At 43.5% G+C, this 25806-nt stretch overlaps 2 protein-coding genes across 6 annotated transcripts in view; one reads left to right on the top strand and one right to left on the bottom strand.

Annotated features, from left to right (window-relative positions):
- Lrrc34 (leucine rich repeat containing 34) overlaps positions 1 to 2835 on the bottom strand; it is a 22175-nt gene extending 19340 nt beyond the window's left edge. For 2 of the 5 annotated variants that reach the window (XM_063282360.1, XM_017591030.3), the window contains exons 1-2: positions 2713 to 2835; positions 281 to 498 (exon numbers count right to left, since the gene is read on the bottom strand). The gene's annotated coding sequence lies outside the window, so the exon portion shown is untranslated. 5 annotated transcript variants of the gene reach the window in all.
- Lrriq4 (leucine-rich repeats and IQ motif containing 4) overlaps positions 1 to 25806 on the top strand; it is a 27430-nt gene extending 1624 nt beyond the window's left edge. Inside the window, exons 2-6 of the mRNA XM_039103607.2 lie at positions 2454 to 3501; positions 8691 to 8864; positions 15112 to 15250; positions 16822 to 17018; positions 25512 to 25806. Of these exons, the coding sequence (XP_038959535.1) occupies positions 2454 to 3501; positions 8691 to 8864; positions 15112 to 15250; positions 16822 to 17018; positions 25512 to 25664 (1711 nt within the window). The 3' untranslated portion in view covers positions 25665 to 25806. The remainder of the gene's footprint in view (positions 1 to 2453; positions 3502 to 8690; positions 8865 to 15111; positions 15251 to 16821; positions 17019 to 25511) is intronic.

Here is a 25806-nt window from a genome sequence, read left to right as displayed (position 1 = left end):
ATTCACGGATGCAGCCATACTCATGTGGATGTAATATATGTCATGATGAAATCCTTTCTTCTATATGCTAAGTAAAAAATAGATGAAGGGGTTAAAAGAAACTGTAGGTGGTCTAGAAGTGGGAACTCAGAAATGTCTGAGGAGCCTCTTGCTCATCTGGGGTGTTTTCCTGAGACTTCCACAAATTCAGGGGCGCAGAAGAGGCCCCAGCAGACCCCAGAGCAAAGCCACTCTCCTCACAAAGACAGGGGACCAGTGGTGGTCAAGGGCGACGCCATACCTGAGGCTTTTGCGGTAGGATCCGCCGTCCTTCTCTTGGCCTGGAGCCGCAGGGCCCTGTATCCCTTACCCAGCTCGCTTTGCCGACCTCGACCTCTGACGAGGAAGGCCGCCGCAGATGGGCTTTCTCAACAGTCTGCCCCTGCTCTGTCCTCACCGTGCTCGGCCCACTATCAGTCCAGCAACCCGAGTCGCTCCCATGGCAACCACAGAAGCTTCCTTTTGGAGGAAGAGGAAAGAGGCGGGGCCACCGTTAAGAGGGCGGGGTACCCTGTAACCTCGAGGCCTGTAGTGGGAGGCTGTGATCATCACTTTACGCTCACCCACTCTTGGTTACAGAATCTGAAGGAGGAGCGTCGAGGGTTTAGGAGTCTCGTCTGCTGGGCTAGGGGGACCAGGGCTACAAACCCTGGTGACCCAGCCTGTCTCACCTTTTGTGGAGGGCTAAGCTCGGAATCCGATAGTAGAACCTCCAAGTGTATAGTAGTTTAAAGGATTTTGTGAAGTAGAGCCCACTGGAAGAGTTTCCTTGAGGGCGACTTCCGGACTAGTCTGAGATAGACTACCCCAGTGCCAAGCTGCAGAGGGACAGGTACAGTCAGTACCTAGAGTATGGAGTCAGGCAAGGTCATATCTGTGTGGAGCCCTAGCATCTTTGTAGTAAGGCTATGAAGAGGCGTGGCAGGGTGCTCGAGACCCTCAGATGCTGGCTCGCAGACCTACAGATGAAGGACCTAGTTAGGAAGTAGGGTCTGAAACAGTCACAGAAATCTAGGAGAGGCGATAAGTTAATAACTAAATACGTGAGTCCTCTTATACCACCACGTGCTAAAGTGCAGAAACATGTGCATTTACTTCTTGGCTTTCCAGGAAAGTCGAGGGGCAGCCTAGCTTAGCCTCTGTCCTTTTCTCTCTCAGATTCTTTTGAATTTAGAAGGTGGAAGGAAGGAAGGAACGGTTGGAGATGCTGCAGGGTGCGATGGGAGGAGGGAGGTAGGAAGGGAGGGGGGAAGGGGAAGGAGAAAGGGTGGGGGTGTGTTCTGCCTCTGGAGCAAGCAGCACAGAAGCCAACTGAGACCAGGACTCTTCTTGGTCCTACCTGCACCATCCTCAAAGGGCTCTTGTCGAATGGAGCACTGGCTAGTGGGAGAGCTCACCCTGCACTTGCGATTACTCCGGACTAGAGGCCTTGCCCCTCTTGACTATTAAAATGGTTCCTCTTGGAACTATTAAAAGTTGTTTTCTTTGGTTGGGTTCTCCTGTCCCAGCCATGGTTTGTTTGTTTAGCTAGCTTTTTGTTTGATTATGGAAGGCTGGTTTCTGTGCCTACCAGCCTCACCAGACATGGCCTCTCACTGGTCTCTACTTACAGAGAAAATAAGTGGTTGCTGATCATTAATTCTCATCCCTTAGCCCGCTTTGCAGATAACAACTCTGATAATTTTATATATTATATATAATATACTTTTTCTCAGTGTCTTTTGGGGGTGATGGCAAGAGCTGGGATCTTTTGCAACCTTCTAGAATTTATTTGAAACTCAAGATAAGCATTTTTCTTCAAGTTATTTGTTTTTGTTTTTCTGTTGTTTTTGAGACAGGATCTCACTATGTATCTCTGGCTGTCCTGGAACTCACTGTGTAGAACAGTGTGGTCTCGAACTCACAAAGATCCACTTGTCTCTGCCTCCCCAGTTTTGGGATTCAAGGTGTGCGACACTATGCTCAGCTTTGAAAAAACCAATTTTTAAAAAATCATGCATTTTCTGGGGTGAGCAGTTGGGAGGACAGGAGGTCACAGAGGACAGGAGAAGGCATGGGATCCTTCTGGAGCCAGATTTACAGGGAGTCGTGAACCTCCAGATTTGGGTGTTGGGATCCCCAACTGGGTTCCTATGTGAGAGCAGTAAGTGTGTTTAAAGTGTTTTTAAAGGCATTTAGCCCCTAAACAAGCAAGTTTTAAAAACTAGAATGAGACCATCTGTGTGTTAGCACATGTGCACAAACTTACTGGAAAGAGTTGGTTACACTTTAACTCTCACCCTGACATGCAATTTTAAAAAAATCTAAAGTTTATGTTGCAGAATATTTCAGTCATTTAACCTTTCTGTCCCCCACCACCATTCAGTTTGGTTGTCAGGGAAATCTGATTTCCCCTCCTTTTCATGGTATTTCAGATTTGAAATCATTGACACCTTCAAAAGCTTGACCAAGGAACTACTGAGACAAGAACATTTAACCCAGGCTCCTCAGAGAAATGACCCCCACCGGGTCACTGATAGAACATTTTTCATTGACGGTTCCAACCAGAATTTGAAGACCATCCCGCCAGAGATTTTGGCATTAAAAGAATTAGAAGAAGTGCATCTGGAGAATAACCAGATCTCGGAAATTCCCCAGGGCATTCAGCACTTAGAGAAAATCAAGGTCCTCTACCTGCATAACAACAGCCTGCAAAATCTGTGCCAGGAGCTGGGGTCGCTGAGCAACCTGGAGTCGCTGGACCTGAGCGGCAACCTGCTGGTCCTCTCCTCGCTGCAGGTCATCTGCCGCCTCCGCACCCTTCGCGAGCTGAGGCTCTACAACACCGGCCTGACCGAGGTTCCCTCGGGCATCTGCAAATCCCTGCACCACCTAGAGCTGTTAGGTCTGTCAGAGAACTACCTGGAATCGCTGCCCAAGGAAATCGTGAACCAGACCAAGCTCAGGGAGATCTACCTGAAGCAGAATCACTTCGAGAATTTCCCTTGCGACCTATGTGTCCTCTGCAACCTGGAGGTGATCGATCTGGACGACAACAAGCTGAAGACCATCCCGGAAGACATCGGGCACCTAGTGAGGCTGCAGAAGTTCTACGTGGCGTCTAACCACCTGATGGGTCTACCGGAGTCTCTGAGCCACTGCCGCAAGCTGTCGGTGCTGGATTTGACCCACAACTCTATCCATTCCCTGCCCTACAGCCTGGAGCAACTCACGGAGCTCACGGAGGTGGGGCTGAGTGGCAACCGGCTGGAGAAGGTGCCGCGCCTGCTCTGCAACTGGGTATCGCTGCATCTGCTGTATCTGCGCAACACCAGCCTGCACGGGCTGCGGCGCTCCTTCAAGCACCTGGTCAACCTGCGCTTCCTGGACCTCAGCCAGAATCACATAGATCACTTTCCCGTGCAGATCTGCACACTCAAGGACCTGGAGATCCTGGCGCTGGATGATAACAAAGTGAAGCAGGTACTGCTTCCCTTTCCGGCTGTCATTCTGATCTGCCCTTCCTTGTTGTGCCAGGAAGTCTATTGAACTGGCTACCGAAAACAAAACAAAACAAAACAAAACAAAACAAAACAAAACAAAACAAAACAGGGTTATCGAAGATATCCTACATGGTGCCACTTCATATGCTTCCGTTCCAAATAATAGTAATTCTGATATCTATTTAATGTTCACTTAGGACATGGGCAGCGGTCACTGGGGTGGGCTGGGGGTGGGGGAGTTCGTTCTTAAGGACACATTTAGACAGAACTGAATTGAGTTGTCTTTAAGTGTTAGAGCGTGATGATTACAACCTAGGCTTTGGGTGCCAGGATCTCTACTCCTAACACAGTCCACCTGACAGCTTCCAGAAGAAGTAGGCTCCTGGGGGCTGGGGATTTAGCTCAGTGGTAGAGCGCTTACCTAGGAAGCGCAAGGCCCCAGCTCCGAAAAAAAGAACCAAAAAAAAAAAAAAAAAAAAAAAAGTAGGCTCCTCCTGGCCACATCATCTCCCCGGGAATACCTATGTCTTAAAGGTTCCTCCACTCAGGACACTGAAGATAAGGTCTGTTGGGTTTCGCTTTGTTTTGTTTTGTTTTGTTTTGTTTTGTTTTGTTTTGTTTTGTTTCTGGAGAAGCTGTCCCCATGGCTGCAGGGGCCGTGGGAGGACGGTGCACTTTGGGACTGCTCATAACAGCATCGTTGAGCATCTGAGCTATAGCAGACCATTAGAATGTCAATGGGGGCAATACTCAGATAAGCTGCAGGGTCCTCACAGAATGACATATGATACAGAAATATAAGCTAACTAAAACTGTGTGCCAGTCTAGCGACATCTCAAACCAGAACAAGAAGAAACAAAAATAAACAAACAAAAGAACCCCAGGCCAAAAGAACATATTTATTGTTGAAGCACATACAATAGAGGCCCATGGCATGGCCCGCTGGATTAAAGTGCTTGCTTGCCACTGGAAATGTGAATTTGATCCCAGGAAGGCAGGGGGCACATTGCAGGAGGACAGAACTGACTTCTGCAAGTTGTCCTCTGACCTCCAAACTCACTCTATTGCATAGGGCCTCACAGGTACACACACACACACACACACACACACACACACACACACAAATAAATGTAATAAATGCTTAATATTACACATATAAACACATGCATGTACATATACTGCCCATTTAATGAATACTTACAATAATAAAAATATAAAAAGCAATAAAGACTACGAATTGGCAGGAAAGCCACCACGTTCCCAAGAGTGGCTGGCTGCCTTTGGGAAGAGGAATCAAGAAAGGCAATAACACGTCCGTAAGGAAGTGTTCTAGCTCAATCACCAGAGCCATAAACAAACAAGCACAATCAAGTAGGGAATGTAGAGACAGGAACATTGCCTAGAAACTAGTGGACCAGCCAGCTGAGAAGACACAAGAGAGAGTGCCTCGCAAACAAGGCACAATGTGAAAATACATGGCCTCCACATACATCTTCTGCTTGTGTCCCCCTACAAGGGTGTGTGTGTGTGTGTGTGTGTGTGTGTGTGTGTGTGTGTGTGGTGTGTGTGTGTGTGTGCAGACAGACAGGCACAGAGAGAGGAGATGGGGAGACATTTCTTCCAGTGGAGAAAGTATTTCATTCATGTACGAAGGTTTTCTAGTTTGCTTCTGTTGCTGGGATGAACATCAGAACCTAAAACAACTCAAGGAGGAAAGGGTTAATTTCATCCTAACGTCCTAGTCACTGACCTGTGACTGAGGGAAATCAGAGCAGAAACTCAAACAAGCGTAGCAAGCAACCACAGATACTGGTTCTTACAGGCTGTTCCCCGGCTGTCACATGGCTACCTTTCTTATACAGTTCAGGCCCACCTGCATAGGGACCCACTGCACCGTGGGCTGGGCCTTCCATATCAATTGGAAATCGGGAAAAATGCCCCCTTGTGGCCATGCCCACAGGCCAATCTGATGGAAGCGGCCCTCAAACGGGTCTCCGCCTTCCAGGCTTGTTCAGTTGAAACCAAAATTAGCCACCACAGAAGGATGACACACCGTCCTAATCATGGCTGTGTCATGGACAAGAGCTAACCTTTTGTTGAGAGAAACTTTACATTTTCAGAGGAGGTGCTGGCATGAATTCAGGTTGCTAACAGTTTACCCCACAAACCAAACCGCCAGAGTGTAGACCTGTAGGACAAATGTTGTGCTGACGGCAACGTTCTTATGAACTAGTCCTCAGTTTTCAGTTATTCTGATGATATTTTTCCCCCTTCGAGCCTTCACTCTCAATTTTTGACTGAGGCTATAACTTAAAATCAGAGTTTCTCTCTTCTTTGTGGTATTACCGCTTTTAAGCTAGCTCCTCCCCTCTCCTACCCAAAGGACTCATCTGATTGGTTTCTGGCTCTTGAAGCCTGGCCAATAATTCCTTCTTTCCTACTTAAGTGTGAAAACAGCTTTCAATAGGTACCTAAATAAATTTTACCTATAAAGTACTACTAAAATGAGAAAGCAAGAGCAGGATATTCAACCCCTAAATCGGCAATTTTAGTGTCATAAATAATTGCTCCAACTTGATGATGCTCTGCAGATTCTCTGGTGTCTAGATTTTTCAATTTTTATAAATTAGAGAGAGAGAGAGAGAGAGAGAGAGAGTGTGTGTGTGTGTGTGTGTAGGTAAGTGTGCCACAGCATACACATGGTGCTCAGATGACAATTTCATGGAGACGATTTATGCCTTCAATCTTTACATGGGTTCTGGAAATGGGACTCAGGCTACTGCACCAGGTCCTGTCTGCGTGCCTACATTTACTTCCACTGTGTGTTAGCACGAATTGATGAAGCAAACTGTGAGGTCTTGGAAATGCTGGTGAGGGGTGGAGACTTGTGAACATCCAGAGTGCTTTAAAATGAAAAGCTGAGTCAGAGTCTTTTCCTGATGCTTTTGACCTTAATGAATGCAGGCGCTTGGTCTTGAAGGGGAGCCAGAGCTTCATGAAGAATTTTTAGATTCTTAAGACTTAAACTCATTTTCCCTGGAGACCAACTCGATCTGATTTCCTAAGTCAATAAATAAAACTGGGTTTGCAGACCTATTCCTCTAACCCCAGCTCTTGGGAAATAGAGGCAGGAAGATCAGAAACTTGAGGTCATCCTCAAATTCCAAGTTCTAGGCCAGCCTGGGCTACACAAGCTCCTGTCTCAAAAGAGCAAAATCAACCAACCAAACAAAAAATCCCATGCAAATAAAAAAATGAACATAATCTGTAGCAATGTTTTAAAAAGCCATATTACATAAAAAATGTTCTGAGATTCCAGTTCTGCAGAACTTTTTTTTAAATTTTTATTTTATCTTATTTATATAAGTACACTGTAGCTGTCTTCAGACACACCAGAAGAGGGCATCAGCTCTCATTACAGATGGTTGTGGGCCACCATGTGGTTGCTGGGATTTGAACTCAGGACCTCTGGAAGAGCAGTCAGTGCTCTTAACCGCTGAGCCGTCTCTCCAGCCCTCTGCAGAGCTTTTACAGAAATTTAGCTTATATTTATGGTGAGCTTCCTTCTTTTTCCAACTGTGAGTGGACCCTGTTCCCCAGTGCTGAGCTGTGGAAAGCCGTGGGGAGCCTGAGCAGCACCTTGGTCTAAGCTAAGCAGAAAGGAGAGCAGGAGAGAAGCACAGACGAGGGAGAAGGTGAGGGAGCCGTGGGAAAATGAGGAAGACTTTCCCAGCTAGGAGTGAAGTCAGATGAAAGAGTGTGCCAGCTAAGAAACTGTTCAGTATGCATCTGGGATTTCCTTTCTAACAACAAAAGAAGTCACCTTTGTTGCACAGTGAGCAGGAGAGTTGTGTAAGTTAGAGTGAGGTTTTTTTTCCCCCCATGAAATTCTAGAGGACCAGAATGAAAAAGGTAGTAAACCTGACTGTTTTAACAGGGATTTCCACTGAAGGTGATGCTCCTTTCTATCTGGGAGGTGGTAAGGAAAGGGGAGGCATAGCCAGCTAGCAGCATATTCAATCACTGTATTAGAGGGCTAGAATACACACTCTTCTTACTGCTATTTATGTCTGTTTGTTTATTTCATGTGTATGGGTACACTGTCGCTGTCTTCAGTCACACCAGAAGAGGGCATCGGATCCCATTACAGATGGGAGCCACCATGTGGTTGCTGGGATTTGAACTCAGGACCTCTGGAAGAGCAGTCAGTGCTCTTAACCACTGAGCCATCATCTCTCCAGCCCAGTGATTCTTATTTTAATGATACCCACATTTAAATGTGCATAGACACAGATGGTTAAGCAGGGGACCACCCCTAAAGGTTACCAAGAGAACGCAATTCCACCGTATTGCACGCACACCCCTGTTCAGGCCACATTGGCCCTTCTATTGATCATGCATGGATATGCTGAGAATGGGCTTGAAAAGATACTGTCTACATTTGACCATTACCAGAACAGGACAATCTATGCTACCAATCAGAGATGGCTGTGCATGTAGCCTGGTGCGGTGGGAGTTGCCCAGGGCTCTGAGCTTGCTAGGTGCATTGTTTGGAGAGGAATGTATGTGCCTAGTGTCTGCAGGAGAAAGAGCCTGACAGGTCCAGTATTACACAAGGGGGTGTGTGTGTGTGTGTGTGTGTGTGTGTGTGTGTGTGTGTGTGTATAACCAAAACCAAACAGTTGTCTCCCTTGGCAAGAAACAAATGGAACCCCAAACTGCCAATGTGCAAACATCTATGGTAAATCAACTAGCACATACATAAACATAAACATATAGAAGCTGCCCATCATTCGCAGACACTAAGCAACTCAACCTTTTAGGTAGCAGCTTCTCTCAAAGTCACAAGGCTCAACTTACTTTTGTTTTTTTTTGTTGTTTTTTTTTTTGTTTTTTCTTTTCTTTTCTTTTTTTCGGAGCTGGGGACCGAACCCAGGGCCTTGTGCTTGCTCGGCAAGCGCTCTACCACTGAGCTAAATCCCCAACCCCTTACTTTTGTTTTTAATTCTTGTCATAAAGCCAGTTGAATTTAGCACCAGGGCCTAGCACACGACTTCTGTGGTGCTGATGTCAGCGTTGATAACCTACTGCCACCAGGGCACCCAGGAAGCTTAGTTTTGAGTGTTTAAAAATAATCTTGACCTTAACTTTAACTTTTTGGACTTCCAGTTACCACCAGCCATAAGTTCGCTTTCTAAACTGAAGATCCTCGGGCTCACAGGAAATGACTTTGTGTCCTTCCCAGAGGAAATCTTTTCCTTAGTGTCCCTGGAGAAATTATATATCGGACAAGACCAGGGGTCTAAGCTTTCCTCTTTGCCAGAAAACATCAAGAAACTGACGGTAAGCCTTCCCAATCAACAGCCGAGAAGTGCATATACCACACCCGTGCACTAATACTGAGGAAACGTGAGACGGTGTTTCCTCATGGTGTAAGGGATGTCGTCGCAAACAGTGGGTTTCAAATGTGCAGGCTCACTGTTATCGCGCAATACTCTACTATGCTTGTTCAATATGTCGTCCTAAAAAAAGATGTCTTCTATTTATTCTCCAACAATCTCATACACATACACAGTACATCACGGTCCTACCCACCCCAACTTTCCTGCATACCTCCCCAAGGCAGCTCCCAACTCGGCTGCCTTCTTAGTCAGGGTTCCTATTGCTGTGATAAGACACTATGGCCAAAAGCGACTCGGGAAGGAAAGGGTTTATTTCACTCACAGTTCCATATGGCAATTCATCACCAAAAGCAGTGAGGGCAGAAAATGAGAGGGGTGCTGTTTACTGGATTACTCCCATGGCTTGCTCTGCCTGCTTTCTTATAGCCCAGGGCTGGCTCCACCTACAATAGGCTGGGCCCTCCCCATGATCACTAGTTAAGAAAATGTCCTACAGCCAGAACTTATAGGGCCATTTTCTTAATTGAGGTTCCTTTTTCTCACGCAACTCTAGCTTCTGTTAAGTTGACGTAAACCTGGCCAGCACGCCCTCAGACCTTCCTTTTCTTTAAAAGTCCCACCGTGTCCATCCATTACTGCTACCCACTAGAACGCTGACTGACCTCTGCGTGGCTTGACCTTGTCTTGTGAGGTAACATAGCTTCTGTGAGTTCACAAGCTATGTCATGTCCAGAAGACTGCATTGCACAACATGCCCCCCATCTTCTGCCTCCTCTTCTACTATGTCCCCCCATGTTTGATGGGATCAATATTGATGACCTATTTTGGATACTTAAATCCACCTATTTTCAGACATCTGACCAGTTATGAGTCTCTACATTAACTGCTCTACTACAGACAGAAACCTCTCTAGCCGAAATGGAGGGCAGAACTGATCTATGAGTATAAATGTGAGTATATTATAAAGGCAGTTAACAAGAGCATTTAACAAGACAACAGGAGTACTTTCTCCACTGGTGCCTATGATGTCCTCAGCCTTGGGCTTTTGACATGTGATATCAGGTTCACACTCCTGTGAAAAAGACTGAAAATCCTAGCAGAAAGTGATTGGTGATCTCCCTAACTTCCAGACCACTACTCCACCCATGGTTCTTCAATACGTCTTTCTCCTATTGTAGTTTAGTATGTTTTCTTTGTAGAAATTGACCCACACCATTTTCTAGTTGGTTTCTATTTTTCATAAGTATCTCCTTGAGAGTGACATTAATTTAGAAGTTAGAGTGTCCTGTGGGTGACGTGATTGGGAGTCTGATTTTTGTTCCCTGGACTTCTCTATAAGGAGAAATATGACCTGACTTTCTTGCTTAGCTCTGGGCAACCCGAGGATGGGTCCTTAGTTCTCCATGGGATGTTAGCAAGATGAGCTCATTCACACAGTGTCTTCATGTGTGTATTCTTTAAGAACCATTCGTCCATATTCCTCTTACATCACTCTTAATGATACAGCAGCCCTGGGCCGCCCATAACCTTCAGTCATAGAACTGAGCCATGTCAGGATATAATACTGACAATTCTCGTGTGACACGGAGATCCTTTTCCTAATTCTCTATTATTCTATCTAATCTAATTGTCTTACTCCTTGTACATGACATATCATTTCCAATGCCAGAAATGCAAAAAATTAGTTTTTGTCTAATAAAGTTGAACATAGATAAATTAAGTATATTCAAACCAATGGTCTATGCATTTGGGCTACTTTAACCTAGATGGTTTGGGGTACTTAGTTGAAAAACTGTAGGCGTTTCCAAAGATAACTAGTGATTAAAACGGAGTAAATGGCACGTGCTGTAATAATCCAATACTTTTTCATGAGGTTCTGATAAAGCTAAGCCCCAGTATTTTCACTTCACCACATAAATGGACACTAATTTACTACTTTACTCAAAAGCAGCTGTATTTCTTGATATTAATTCTGTAAATATTATATCAGTTATTCCTTTTGTCACTGTGACCAATATACCTCACTAGGAGTGAACCCAAGGAAGGGTAGGTTTAATATGGCTTCAGTTGGAGGATTTCAGCCTATCACAGTGGGCAAGCATCTCAGCAGGAGTGACTTTGTCAATGGCAGCAGGGACATGTGGCAGATATTCCTCGAACTTGGCAGACCAGGAAGCCGAGAAAGGCAGTCAAAAGCTTGGGGGCAAGCATGGCCTCCAAAGGCCGCATCTCAGGGGCTTGCCTTTGCCGGTCAGGCTCACTTCTTAGGCTCAACAGCATCAAGAAGCAGCACAAATTAGGGAATAATCCCTGAAAAATGAGCCCGAGGGACAGTTCAGAGTCACCCACAACAAGCAGGTCTCTGTGCTAAGAGGAAAACTCATAGCGCTGTGTGCCTGCAGAAAGAAACAGGAAAGAGCATATGTCAGCAGCTTGACAGCACACCTAAAAGCTCTAGAGCAAAAAGAAGCAAATACACCCAGGAGGAGTAGAAGGCAGGAAATAATCAAACTCAGAGCTGAAATCAACCAAGTAGAAACAAAAAGGACCATAGAAACAATCAACAGAACCAAAAGTTGGTTCTTTGAGAAAATCAACAAGATAGATAAACCCTTAGCCAGACTAACGAGAGGACCCAGAGAGTGTGTCCAAATTAACAAAATCAGAAATGAAAAGGGAGACATAACTACAGATTCAGAGGAAATTCAAAAAATCATCAGATCTTACTATAAAAGCCTATATTCAACAAAACTTGAAAATCTACAGGAAATGGACAATTTCCTAGACAAATATCAGGTACCGAAGTTAAATCAGGAACAGATAAACCAGTTAAACAACCCCATAAATCCTAAGGAAATAGAAGCAGTCATTAAAGGTCTCCCAACCAAAAAGAGCCCAGGTCCAGATGGGTTTAGTGCAGAATTCTATCAAACCTTCATAGAAGACCTCATACCAATATTATCCAAACTATTCCACAAAATTGAAACAGATGGATCACTCCCGAATTCCTTCTATGAAGCCACAATTACTCTTATACCTAAACCACACAAAGACCCAACAAAGAAAGAGAACTTCAGACCAATTTCCCTTATGAATATCGACGCAAAAATACTCAATAAAATTCTGGCAAACCGAATCCAAGAGCACATCAAAACAATCATCCACCATGATCAAGTAGGCTTCATCCCAGGCATGCAGGGATGGTTTAATATACGGAAAACCATCAACGTGATCCATTATATAAACAAACTGAAAGAACAAAACCACATGATCATTTCATTAGATGCTGAGAAAGCATTTGACAAAATTCAACACCCCTTCATGATAAAAGTCCTGGAAAGAATAGGAATTCAAGGCCCATCCATACCTAAACAGAGTAAAAGCCATATACAGCAAACCAGTTGCTAACATTAAACTAAATGGAGAGAAACTTGAAGCAATCCCACTAAAATTAGGGACTAGACAAGGCTGCCCACTCTCTCCCTACTTATTCAATATAGTTCTTGAAGTCCTAGCCAGAGCAATCAGACAACAAAAGGAGGTCAAGGGGATACAGATCGGAAAAGAAGAAGTCAAAATATCACTATTTGCAGATGATATGATAGTTTATTTAAGTGATCCCAAAAGTTCCACCAGAGAACTACTAAAGCTGATAAACAACTTCAGCAAAGTGGCTGGGTATAAAATTAACTCAAATAAATCAGTAGCCTTCCTCTACACAAAAGAGAAACAAGCCGAGAAAGAAATTAGGGAAACGACACCCTTCATAATAGACCCAAATAATATAAAGTACCTCGGTGTGACTTTAACCAAGCAAGTAAAAGATCTGTACAATAAGAACTTCAAGACACTGAAGAAAGAAATTGAAGAAGACCTCAGAAGATGGAAAGATCTCCCATGCTCATGGATTGGCAGGATTAATATAGTAAAAATGGCCATTTTTACCAAAAGCGATCTATAGATTCAATGCAATCCCCATCAAAATACCAATCCAATTCTTCAAAGAACTAGACAGAACAATTTACAAATTCATCTGGAATAACAAAAAACCCAGGATAGCTAAAACTATCCTCAACAATAAAAGGACTTCAGGGGGAATCACTATCCCTGAACTCAAGCAGTATTACAGAGCAATAGTGATAAAAACTGCATGGTATTGGTACAGAGACAGACAGATAGACCAATGGAATAGAATTGAAGACCCAGAAATGAACCCACACACCTATGGTCACTTGATTTTTGACAAAGGAGCCAAAACCATCCAATGGAAAAAAGATAGCATTTTCAGCAAATGGTGCTGGTTCAACTGGAGGTCAACATGTAGAAGAATGCAGATCGATCCATGCTTATCACCCTGTACAAAGCTTAAGTCCAAGTGGATCAAGGACCTCCACATCAAACCTGATACACTCAAACTAATAGAAGAAAAACTAGGGAAGCATCTGGAACACATGGGCACTGGAAAAAATTTCCTGAACAAAACACCAATGGCTTATGCTCTAAGATCAAGAATCAACAAATGGGATCTCATAAAACTGCAAAGCTTCTGTAAGGCAAAGGACACTGTGGTTAGGACAAATCGGCAACCAACAGATTGGGAAAAGATCTTTACCAATCCTACAACAGATAGAGGCCTTATATCCAAAATATACAAAGAACTCAAGAAGTTAGACCGCAGGGAGACAAATAACCCTATTAAAAAATGGGGTTCAGGGCTAAACAAAGAATTCACAGCTGAGGAATGCCGAATGGCTGAGAAACACCTAAAGAAATGTTCAACATCTTTAGTCATAAGGGAAATGCAAATCAAAACAACCCTGAGATTTCACCTCACACCAGTGAGAATGGCTAAGATCACAAACTCAGGTGACAGCAGATGCTGGCGAGGATGCGGAGAAAGAGGAACACTCCTCCATTGTTGGTGGGATTGCAGACTGGTACAACCATTCTGGAAATCAGTCTGGAGGTTCCTCAGAAAATTGGACATTGAACTGCCTGAGGATCCAGCTATACCTCTCTTGGGCATATACCCAAAAGATGTCCCAACATATAAAAAAGACACGTGCTCCACTATGTTCATCGCAGCCTTATTTATAATAGGCAGAAGCTGGAAAGAACCCAGATGCCCTTCAACAGAGGAATGGATACAGAAAATGTGGTACATCTACACAATGGAATATTACTCAGCTATCAAAAACAACGGCTTTATGAAATTCGTAGGCAAATGGTTGGAACTGGAAAATATCATCCTGAGTGAGCTAACCCAATCACAGAAAGACATACATGGTATGCACTCACTGATAAGTGGCTATTAGCCCAAATGCTTGAATTACCCTAGATGCCTAGAACAAATGAAACTCAAGACGGATGATCAAAATGTGAATGTTTCATGCCTTCTTTAAAAGGGGAACAAGAATACCCTTGGCAGGGAAGAGAGAGGCAAAGATTAAAACAGAGACTGAAGGAACTCCCATTCAGAGCCTGCCCCACATGTGGCCCATACATATACAGCCACCCAATTAGACAAGATGGATGAAGCAAAGAAGTGCAGACCGACAGGAGCCGGATGTAGATCTCTCCTGAGAGACACAGCCAGAATACAGCAAATACAGAGGCAAATGCCATCAGCAAACCACTGAACTGAGAATAGAACCCCCGTTGAAGGAATCAGAGAAAGAACTGGAAGAGCTTGAAGGGGCTCGAGACCCCATATGTACAACAATGCCAAGCAACCAGAGCTTCCAGGGACTAAGCCACTACCTAAAGACTATACATGGACTGACCCTGGACTCTGACCCCATAGGTAGCAATGAATATCCTAGTAAGAGCACCAGTGGAAGGGGAAGCCCTGGGTCCTGCTAAGACTGAACCCCCAGTGAACTAGACTATGGGGGGAGGGCGGCAATGGGGGGAGGGCGGCAATGGGGGGAGGGTTGGGAGGGGAACACCCATAAGGAAGGGGAGGGGGGAGGGGGATGTTTGCCCGGAAACCGAAGAATTATTATTAAGTATTAAATAAATAAAAAAAAAAAAACTGAAAAAAAAAAAACAAAAAACAAGCAGGTCTCTCCATAGTCCCAAGCACGATTTCCCTAATGCTCGGGGATGGGCACACACAGGAAAGTCTGCTTATGGTAATTCACTAGTCAAGGCAAGTTTTCTCACCACACACTCTCCGTTTGCTGCAGAATCTTAAGGAGCTGTACATAGAGAACAACCAACTGGAACAGCTGCCGGCATCCTTGGGGTTAATGCCAAACCTGGAGGTTCTTGACTGCCGGCATAACCTTCTTAGGCAACTCCCAGATGCCATTTGCCAAACTCGAGGTAAGGGACTTCCTAGATGCACAGACCAGTACAATGAGGCCCGTATTTCCTATCGATGGCTTTCTTGAACGCCTGGTCTCACATTTGGCAGATCTGAGTCCTGTATCATCACCCATTTACAGGCTCACTAACAACTCCATGGGAAGCTAGTTTATAACACATATTTGATGTGTTTATAAAAGATAAAGAGAAGAGGAGTATGTTCTGGTGGATGTGTGGTGAGGTGTGGGGAAGGGGCTGCCCCGGCAGATCCATGCTGAGGCATCCCTTCCTCCTGAGGGACCAGCCACATGTCGGCCGACAGGCGACAGGCGGTATAGTATAGAATCGAGTTTACTGAAGGCATGGGAGGGGAGTTAAGAGGGTAATAAAGGCAGAAAGAGAGGGAGGGAGGGAGGGAGGGAGGGAGGGAGAGAGAGAGAGAGAGAGAGAGAGAGAGAGAGAGAGAGAAGAAGGGAGGGGAGGGGAAGGGGGAGAAAAGGGGCAGAGAAAAGGGGGGGAGAAGGGGAAAAGGAGGGGAGAGGGAAAAAAGAGGGGAGAGGGAAAAGAGGGGAGAGGGAAAAGAGGGGGAGGGGAAAAGGGGAGGGGGAAAAAGAGGGGGAGGGGGAGGAGAAAAAGAGGGGGGAAAGAGGGGGGAGGGGGAAAGGGGGAGGGGAAAGAGGAGGCTGGAGAAGAGGGAGGTGGGAGAAAAGAGAGAAAAGGGGGAGGAGAAAAGGAGGAAAGGGGGGAGAAAAGGGGGAGAGAAAGGGGAAAAGGGGAGGAAAAGGGAAAAGGAAAAGGGAAGGGAAGGAAAGGGAAGGGAAGAAGGGAAGGGAAGGGAAGAAGGGAAGGGAAGGGAAGTAGAGGTCAGCTATGAGCACATGGAGAGAGAGAGGGGGGAAGGGAATGGGAAGAGATGGGAAGCAAGAAGACAAGAACAAGAGAGAACAAGAGAGAGAACAAGAGGAGAGGAGGGGCAAGCCATCCTTTATAGTGTCAGGCATACCTGGCAACACTGTGGGGTGTAGCATACCTGGCTGTTGCCAGGTAACTGTGGGCTGTGGGCGGAGCTTAGACGGCTCTATACAATATTTGTGTAGCTAAGAGTCTTAGAAAGGTAGTTTATAATTTGAATGAACAAGAGAAGCAAATAGTAGTTACTAAGAAAATAAGTATACACTCATACTTTCACTACACCTACTGAGAGCAGATATTGAACACACATGATTTGACGGTATTGGGAGTTGGGGTCCTGATGTGAAAGTTTATTAAGGTCATTAAACCTTCTGAATAAAAGAAAAATTATTGACCCAGGATGATGAACCCAGCAAAGGGGATTTCTAGGATTGTATGATTGCCTTGGAAAACATAATCACACTTGATTCCTTAACATTCACCCTCATTTAGCAAGAATCAACAGGCTTCTCCTAGGCTGTCAAAGAGCAGACACAGACATTTGATCAGTGATATTAGAAGCCTGGATTGTGGTTCCTCCCTCCCTCTCCATCGCCTCACCAACCGATCTTATCTGAGTGAGTTTAGGTGCTGCTGTCCTAAGCTAAACTAATCAATTAAAATGGAAACCTTTCCAGATTTGAGAGAGCTCCTGCTGGAAGACAATTTACTCAGTCGCCTCCCGGAGAACCTTGATCACCTGGTGAATCTCAAGGTCCTAACGCTGACCGACAACCTCATGGAGGACCCTCCCATGGAAGTGTGCGAGCAGGGCAACGAAGCCATATGGAGACACCTGAAGGAGAACAGAATCAGGAAAGTGATGGCCACCAAGGTAGACTCAGCCCAGATTCCTTTTTAAAAAATGTATTCTTAGGTGATTTTATACACACATACAATGCATCTTGATAATAAACACCCCTTATTCTTTCCCCTCCCCCTCCCTTTCATTTCCCTCCCTCTTCAGGCTCCTTTTTTTTCCTTCATTCTTCTCGCACATATTACATCTTAACTATAGTTTCCCCTCCCTCCACTCCTCCAAGTCCCTCCCCACCCCCTCCCCTCAATCTATCTCCCCTCCCAAAATCTCTTCTATGTCCCACTCCCAGAAAAACGCATGCATTCTCTCCTTGAGCCTTCCTCGTGACTTAGCCTCTCGGGTCTGTGCACTGTAGCGTGATTGTCCTTTACTTAGCAGCTAATGTCCACTTACGAGTGAGTACACACCATGTTTGTCTTTCTGGGTCTGGGTTACCTCACTCAGGATGATTTGTTTTCTAGTTCCACTTATTTGCAAATGTCAGGGAGTCATTGTCTTTTTTAACAGCTGAGTACTACTCCATTGTGTAAATGTATCCCATTTTTAAAAAAAATCCATTCTTCTCTTGAGGGACACCCAGGTTATTTCCAGCTTCTGACTGTTATGAATAAAGCTGCTATGAACACGGTTCAGGAAATGTCCTTGTGGTTCTTTGAATACTTCCAAGACTGGTATAGCTGGGGCTTGAGGTAGATTGATTGCTAATTTGATTTGAGCTGCCATATTGATTTCCACAGTGGCTGTACACTCCCGCTAGCAATGTGTAGGTATCCCCTCCCCTCCACATCCTCAACGGCACAGGCTGTCACCTGAGGTTTGGATCTTAGCCATTCTGACAGGTGTAAGTTGGAATCTCAAAGTGGTTTTGATTTGCATTTCTCTGATGGCTAAGGATGTTAAACATTTCTTTAAGTGCTTCTCAGCCATTTGAGATTTCTCTGTTGAGAATTCTTTGTTGAGATCTGTACCCCATATTTTAATTGTATTATTTGGGCTGGTGTTACCTAGTTTCTTGAACTCTTTATATATATTGGATATTAGTCCTCTGTTGGATGTGGAGTTGGCAATCTTGTCCCACTCTGTAGGCTGCCATGTTGTCCTATTGCCAGTGTCCTTTGTCTTACAGAAGCTTTTCGGTTTCATGACATCCCATTTATTAATTCATTTTCTTTCCATCTAATATGTTGTTTTTCACGGGCTTGCTGTAAATGGCCTTTATTATATTTAAGTATGTCTTTTGCATCCCTAACCTCTCCAAGACTTGAAGGGGTCTTGAATTTTGTCAAAGGCTTTTTCAGCATTTATTTTTTTATTTTTTTAATTTTAATTTTTAATCTATTTTTTAAAGATTTATTTATTTATTTATTTACTATATATGAGTACACTGTTGCTATCTTCAGACACCCCAGGAGAAGGCATCTGATCTCATTACAGGTGGTTGTGAGCCACCATATGGTTGCTGGGAATTGAACTCAGGACCTCTGGAAGAGCAGCCAGTGCTCTTAACCACTGAGCCATCTCTCCAGCCCATTTTCAGCATCTAATGAGATGGTCATGTGGGTTTTTCCTTTCAGTTTGCTTATATCATGGACTGCCTTTACCAATTTATATGTGGCAACATCTCCATATCTCTGGGGTAAGCCTTCTTGATCATGGTGCATGATCCTCTAGATGTGTCCATGGATTCTGTTTCCAAGTATGTATTGAGTATCGTTACAGCTGTTTTTCAGTTGGGAGACTTTTAGTGACTATTTATATTTCCTTAAGGGTTATAGGACTGCTTAAATTGCTTATCTGACCTTGATTTAACATTGTTAAGTGGTAGCTATCAAGAAAATTATCCATTCTTTTATATTCTCCAATTTTCTGGAGTACAGGTTTGTAAACTATGACCTAATAATTCTTTGGGTTCCCTTGGAGTCTGTTATATCCTCCTTTTGTCTCTGACTTTGTTAATTTAAATATTCTTTTTTTAGTTTGCATAAATGTTTGTCTATCTTGTTGATTTTCTCAAAGAATCAACTCTTTATTTTTTTTCCAACCCTGAACTCTTGAGATAATGTCTATCTTTGATGTTGAGTTCTATTTGACGTTAGATCCTGTTTTCACATCCATTCTGTTATTCTATGTCTTTTTATTGGGGAATTGAGTCCATTGATATTGACATTGACATTGATAATTCCTGTAGTGGTGGTAGAGTGTGTGTGTGTGTGTGTGTGTGTGTGTGTGTGTGTGTGTGCATGCACATTATCTTCACTTCCCTTATTTTTAGTGATATACAATTATTTTCTGTGTTTTCATGAGTTATGTTGAAGTTTTCCTTCTACTACCTTCTGTAGATCTGGAATTGTGGATAGATATTGTTTAAATTTGACTTTATCATAACATATCTTGTTTTCTCCATCTATGGTGTTTGAAGGTTTAACTGCATATAGAAATCTGGGATGGCATCTGTTGTCTCTTAGAGCCTACGGGACAATCTGTCCAGTTCCTTCTGGCTTTTAGAGTCTCTTAGAAGTTGAGTGTAATTCTAACATGTTACTTGGCCATTTCCCCTTTACAGCTTTTAATATTCTTTCTTCGTTCTGTATGTTTAGTATTTTGATTATTGCACAGCGAGGGAACTTTCTGGTTTTGATACAATCTATTTGGTGTTCTGTAAGCATCTTGTATCTTTATAGGCATGCCCTTCTTTAGATTAAAATTTTTTTCTTCTGTTGAAGGTCAACTTCAACTCCACAGGGTAAACTGAGGAAGGCAGCAAGTATGGAGTAGGCAATTGGGAGTTGATGCTTATAACAACCAACAGGGCCCTGGCTAAAAATGGCAGGCAATTTACAAGGTCAGCACCGGTAGTGCTGGTTAGAGCAAAACTTAATTATCTGGGCCTGGAACTATCTCTGACCAGCGAGGAAAAAAAGGAGAGAGAAAAGTGTGCATGCATGCATACACACACCTGATGAGGAAAAGTGGGCTGCAACCATTTCACAATATACCTATATACATATATACATGTCTACATATTTGGTGGATAGAGCAAAACTGTGGTGCACAAGTTCTAACCATTTTATACACACACACACACACACACACACACACACACACACACACACACACACACATAAATACAGTTGATGGATAAAGAGAAGCTCTAATGAGCAGACTCTAATAACATTATTTTTTGCTTTAGTCCTTTTATATCCCTGAAGACAAAATTCTCTATTTAATAAAAATAATTACCTCCTTCAAAAACAGATAAAATACACAAGAGGGAGTTATAACAGCATTGTTGATTATAAGTTCAAAGCAGAAGTTTCATCTCTCTTTCATTTCATAAACTTAGTAAAAGTTCAAAACAATAGGTCATCATCATCATCATCATCATCACTTTATGTAATGTTTCCCATTCCTTGTTCATGACCTTACTTTATCGTGGTGCACACCTGTGGCCTCATCCCTGGCCTGACTTAGAATGAATGCTTTTCTTGATCATTAATTTGTTCTAAGCCTATTTTTCTTCCCAGTGCAACTGATGTGCTCGTAGAACATGAAAGCTCACTGAACTCCTTTTCTAACTGTACATCCAACTATGCCACAGGAGGTGGCATGTTCTATTTTTTATTTTAACTTTCCGTCAACTATCCTGACTTCTTAAAATTCTTTTAATCAAATCCGGAATTCTGTAAAAATTATCAGGAATTATAAAATAATCAATTCAACTAAATAGCATTATTTCATGAAAGTTCATTTTCATGTTGATTTGCAGGAAATGTGTTCCATAGCATGGACTAATATGTAGGAATCAATCATAACAGACTGTAGACAGAAAGGGTCAGAAGATTGAGGAAAACAGCAATGGCAAACATGAGAAAACACAAGAGCAGCAGGAGGCAACCCTTCCTTGGACAAGGCTCTTGGGGTTGTACCTTTCTAGGGTTCACTCATCACAACCGTGTAAGACAGTGGGCCATCTCCAGTGGTGGTCCCCTGCAGTTCTTCCTGCATGGTGTCCGCCATTCTTCTATGAATTCGTTAAAAATATTTTCTGGGACTTTGAGCTGGGAGTCTTCTCCTTCCTCTGTTCCTATTATTCTTAGGTTTGTTTTTTCACAGTGTCCCTAATTTCCTACATTTGTTGTTGTTGTTGTTATTTTAAAAGAGTGTTGTAGTTTTCCTCTTATCCCAGCTAGCTCCCAAATAATTGACACTGGAATATTATATTTATTTAACAAGTTTAAGAATACAACAACTGAGCAGGATTAATCTATTTTAATCCCCTAAAATAGTCTGGTTATTTCCCAGTCAAAATCCCCATTTTAGTACTGACCTGGTTCTCTGGACTCCATGTGTTTTCTTATGGTTATTTTCTGGATGCTATCCCTGTGGTTAATCCTACTTCCTCCTCCTCCTCCTCTCTCTCTCTCTCTCCCCCTCCCCTGGCTGGGAGGAAGGAAGTCCAATCCTATTTGCTGCCCTGATCAATCAGTGGATGACCAGCTAGCTTTATTGACCAATCAGGAAATAATTGGGGAACAGTGATTACACCACACTGAGACTGGAGACTCTTAGAATAAGGATTGCAACCAGATATGTGCGCACAGAAGTCAACACTTCGACAATACAAGGACAATCTTTTTTTTTTTTTTAATTCTTTTTTTCGGAGCTGGGGACCAAACCCAGGGCCTTGCGCTTGCTAGGCAAGCGCTCTACCACTGAGCTAAATCCCCAACCCCACAAGGACAATCTTTAAACAGGACGTAAGGGCATTATGCCTACATTTTCTGCTGGGAGTTTTTAGATTTAACATTTTCTTTGATCATTGTTTTGATTTCTTCTATTGTATCCTCTATGCCAGAGTCTCTCTTCCATCTCTTGCATTCTGTTGATGATGCCTATGCAGTTCCTGTTCTCTTTCCTAGGTTTTCCATTTCCAGGATTCCCTGTTTCTTTGTTGCTTCTATTTTTGTTTCTGAACAATTTTATTCATTTCCTTCAACTCTTTGATGTTTCTTCCCTTGGCTTTAAGAGGTTTATTCATTTCCTCCATTTTTTTTTGTTTGTCTTTTCTTTGAATTTTTTTAGAGGATTTATTCATTTCCTCAAGGACCTTTCATCTTGATAAAGTTGGCTCCTTTCACTTCAGTGTCTTGGAACAGTAAGAGCTTGCTGTAAGCAGGATAGCGGAGCGCTGGTAGTGACATGTCGCTTTGGCTATTGTTGATGACATTTCTAAGCTGGCATCTAGGCATCTGAGTTTAGGGTAGTTATGGGTCTAGGTCTGATTTCTGTGTTTGTCTTTGCTGGATGGATGGGTTTTCCCTTTGTTTCTGTTTCTCTCTCTTTCTCTGGCTATCACTGCAGTCCTAGCAGATGGCTTATTCTCTGGTCTATCCGGGTACCTCTGCTGATTTTCTAGAACCCAGCTTGACCTCTGATGGGCAGGGAGCTTCAGCCACAGTTGTGGGCCAGGATATGGTAAAGAGGAGCAGGAACTCTTGAGGGTAGGCTGGGCACGCTCTGAGAGAGAGTTGGCAGTCTCTTGGCAGGGCTTACGTGGGGTTCTAGGTGCTGGCATAACCTATGGTAAATCAGGAGTCTTTTGCCAGAGTTGTAGACCAGACATTGCCCTTCTCATACATACCCTTACATAACTCACCGAGGCTAGTTAACGCAGCCTGTGTTCTCACGGAGGTGGGGCAGACACTGAAGCATGGGTAACATACCCACAGTCACACCCTTGCAGAAAATTGACTCTCCTCTAGGGGATACTCCTCATCTAGGGGTGGGGCTTATGAGCCTCTCCCTCCCCATGCTGGATCACTGACTGGACACTCAATGACCAAAACCCATCCACCCACCTTCTGGGAATGGGGGTGTCAACTCTCTTAAAACTGCTTTCTACTGATTTGTTTTCCTTTCGCCCTTGTCCCTCAATTTGGGATATTGTTCAGTCTTTAAGAAGCCAGCTGTAACATTTGTGGTCCAGTCTCTGCATGCTGAGAAAGTTCAGTGCTTAACTGAAGCTCTGACTGGAACAGTCTGTGGTGCTGGACGATTCAGCTAGCCATTTAGAAATTGTCCTGGATGCAGATGTTTTAGGAAACAACACTGAGGCAGGATGCTCAGTGAATCAAGACGGATGCTGAAGTAAATATGTCTCAGGGTCTCAGCATCCCTGAGGACAAATCTTGTCAGGGATGTTTTGACTTCACTGGTGTCTATAAACATATAACTCTCACAGGTAATAAACATTTCTGGAATAACACATGCATGGATGTGTAATGTGCATGATTCAGTTAAAGATGACTCTCTGCTCTCTGTCGAGCAGGTAAGGCAGCTGTCTCTTTTATAAGTTAGTTTGGACTGTACAACAAACTATTAACTATGCATAACTAAAGTTCTGGAAGTTCCGGCTGGAGACATTTCCACGTCTCAGCCATCTCAGAGCTGTTCCCATGTAGGGAGATCAGCAATTTCTGTTAACTGTTTTGCTCTTCTTGGCTTCTTCCTTCATGGGTGCAGCCTAGATCTTCAGGGGAGCTCCACCTGTTGAATCTTATTTTTATCAATTTGTAAGGAATGCATATCTTTTCTTCTCCTGTTGAAATAAGAGAATATTCTTTTCCCCCGTGCAATATATTTCTTGCCTTCCACTCTAAGATTCCACACGCACACACATACACACACATACACACACATACACACATACAACACACACACACATACACACACATACAATACACACACATACACACACACACTCACACATATTCACACAGTTTTTTCTAAAAATTCAGTGTATTTCAGCAGTTCTGTTATCTGTCTCATTGATGTTTTAAATATTAAAGTCAATAAGGCACTATTTAATATGTTTCTGGGAGATCTTTTATCCCCTTTCTGTTCTATGCGCATTTCATTTAAAGTGTGATTAGATCTCTGTAGTGGTAAATATTTAAAAGCTGCTCCACGATCCTGGCAGGTGTGATGGCTCTGCACCCATCCAAGAGCTCTGGGTTCACAAGTGAAAGGCACACATGTGCAGTGTTATTTTTAATATGCCTTTTAGCTCAATGGCTGGGCACTTCCAAACCTCCCCAGTTGCTAGCACACACCCCCCCTTTGTGATTCTTTCTAAATCTATACTTTATCTTTGCTGCCCTGTTTCCTTCTGGGCAGCCCTCGCACAGGGCTGTTTTTCCTTTGCACCTACATTTCAGCTGTCTCACCCTCCTGCTCCTTCACAGCGTGGCCTATCCTACTCCCCTCTTCCTCTTCCCTGAGCTTCTTGCCTGGAATCCTAAAAGACCCGCCTCTGTCACCCTGCCCAGCCATTGGCCGATGGCTCTTTATTGACCCATCAAAAAACCAACTGTTGTAGTTGAAGTTCATTCTGAATGATCCTGAATAGTTTCAGTAGCTTTTATACGCAAAACATCCTTTTCTGCCTATTGAGTGTCAGTACTACATTAAGAAATTCTGGAAAATTTAATAATACCATAAGAATAGCATACAGTTCTAATTTTAACTGCATTATAAGGGCTCTGAGCCACCTTATATTTTTTTCTGACATTTTTGCAACCTACATTTTCTGACTTCTTTGCATCAGTGTAGAATGTGGGTGCTCTAGAAATTGGCGTCCCTTTTACTATATGAAGGAGAATTCAATTAGTTCTTTTTATAAACTGAAGTTGCTGGCTATTGGGGTATTTTTGTTAATTCCTCCCCCTTATGAGAGGGCAGTGGGTTGCACACAATTTCCTGACTCTTCATGCAATATGCTGCTGTACCCCCTTGTTAATGTCATCCATTGCGAACTCATACACTTACAGAAGAATGTCACAATGTAGACTTGTGAAGAGCACCCATGTCTTGACTGCAGTGGAGTTTGTACAAAGCAATGTGTGACACGATTGCATTGAGCTACATGATGCACATGCACATGCACACATGCACACATGCACACACAACCGATGGAATTTCATTTTCAGGCAGGGTCTCATGTAGCCCAGGCTGTCCTGGAACTCACAACATAGCCAAGAATATTCTTGAACTTCTGGTCCTCTCGCCTCTATCTCCCAAATGCTGTGATTTTAGGCATGGGTCACAAAATCTATTTATGTGGTATTGGGGTCAGACCTAGAGCCAGCCCTCTCTCAGCTGAGCTCCACTTCAAGCTCAGTCATACATTGACTCTACCCCCACTACTGAGCATAGCCTTCAGAATCTCTGGCCCTCCACCCAATTGTCTTGAGACAAGGGCTCTCACCCAACTGGAAGGACACCATTTCAGCTAGGTTGGCTGTCCAGTGAGCCTGCTTCTACCACACAGTGTTTGGGGTTATAGGCCTGTTACATGTAGGATGTTTGGTATTTGAACTCAGGTTTTCATGTAGAACAGAAAATACTCCTATCTACATCATCCCCCAATCCCTCAATATGTTTTTAGAGAAGTAAGCCACAGCCAGACCATAGCTAACACCAAGATGGGGGGGTCTATCTTGTTTTCAGATTCAGGCGTGGTGGCGTGGAATCATGGTCCGGAAAGGATATGGATCCTACGAAGAGCTACTAAAAGCCCGGAAGAAAGGAAAATCCCCTCCAAAGGATAAGAAAGGAAAAGCAGCCCCAAAAGGAAAACCCGCAAAAGGGAATAAAAAATAATTATGTAAATGGGTGAATGAAAATAAAGATTGCTAACAGAGCAGGAAGGGCACCGTGTCTAGGGGCTACACATCAGCCACATGAAAATTACCCACGAAATTAAGGCTGTTTGTAATAATAAAAGAATCTTATTTTACTGGAA

Source organism: Rattus norvegicus, chromosome 2 (assembly GCF_036323735.1).
Source record: "Rattus norvegicus strain BN/NHsdMcwi chromosome 2, GRCr8, whole genome shotgun sequence".
NCBI lineage: Eukaryota > Metazoa > Chordata > Mammalia > Rodentia > Muridae > Rattus > Rattus norvegicus.
The sequence above is the reverse complement of the archived record's forward strand: the minus strand, read 5'-3'. Positions and strand labels throughout refer to the sequence as shown.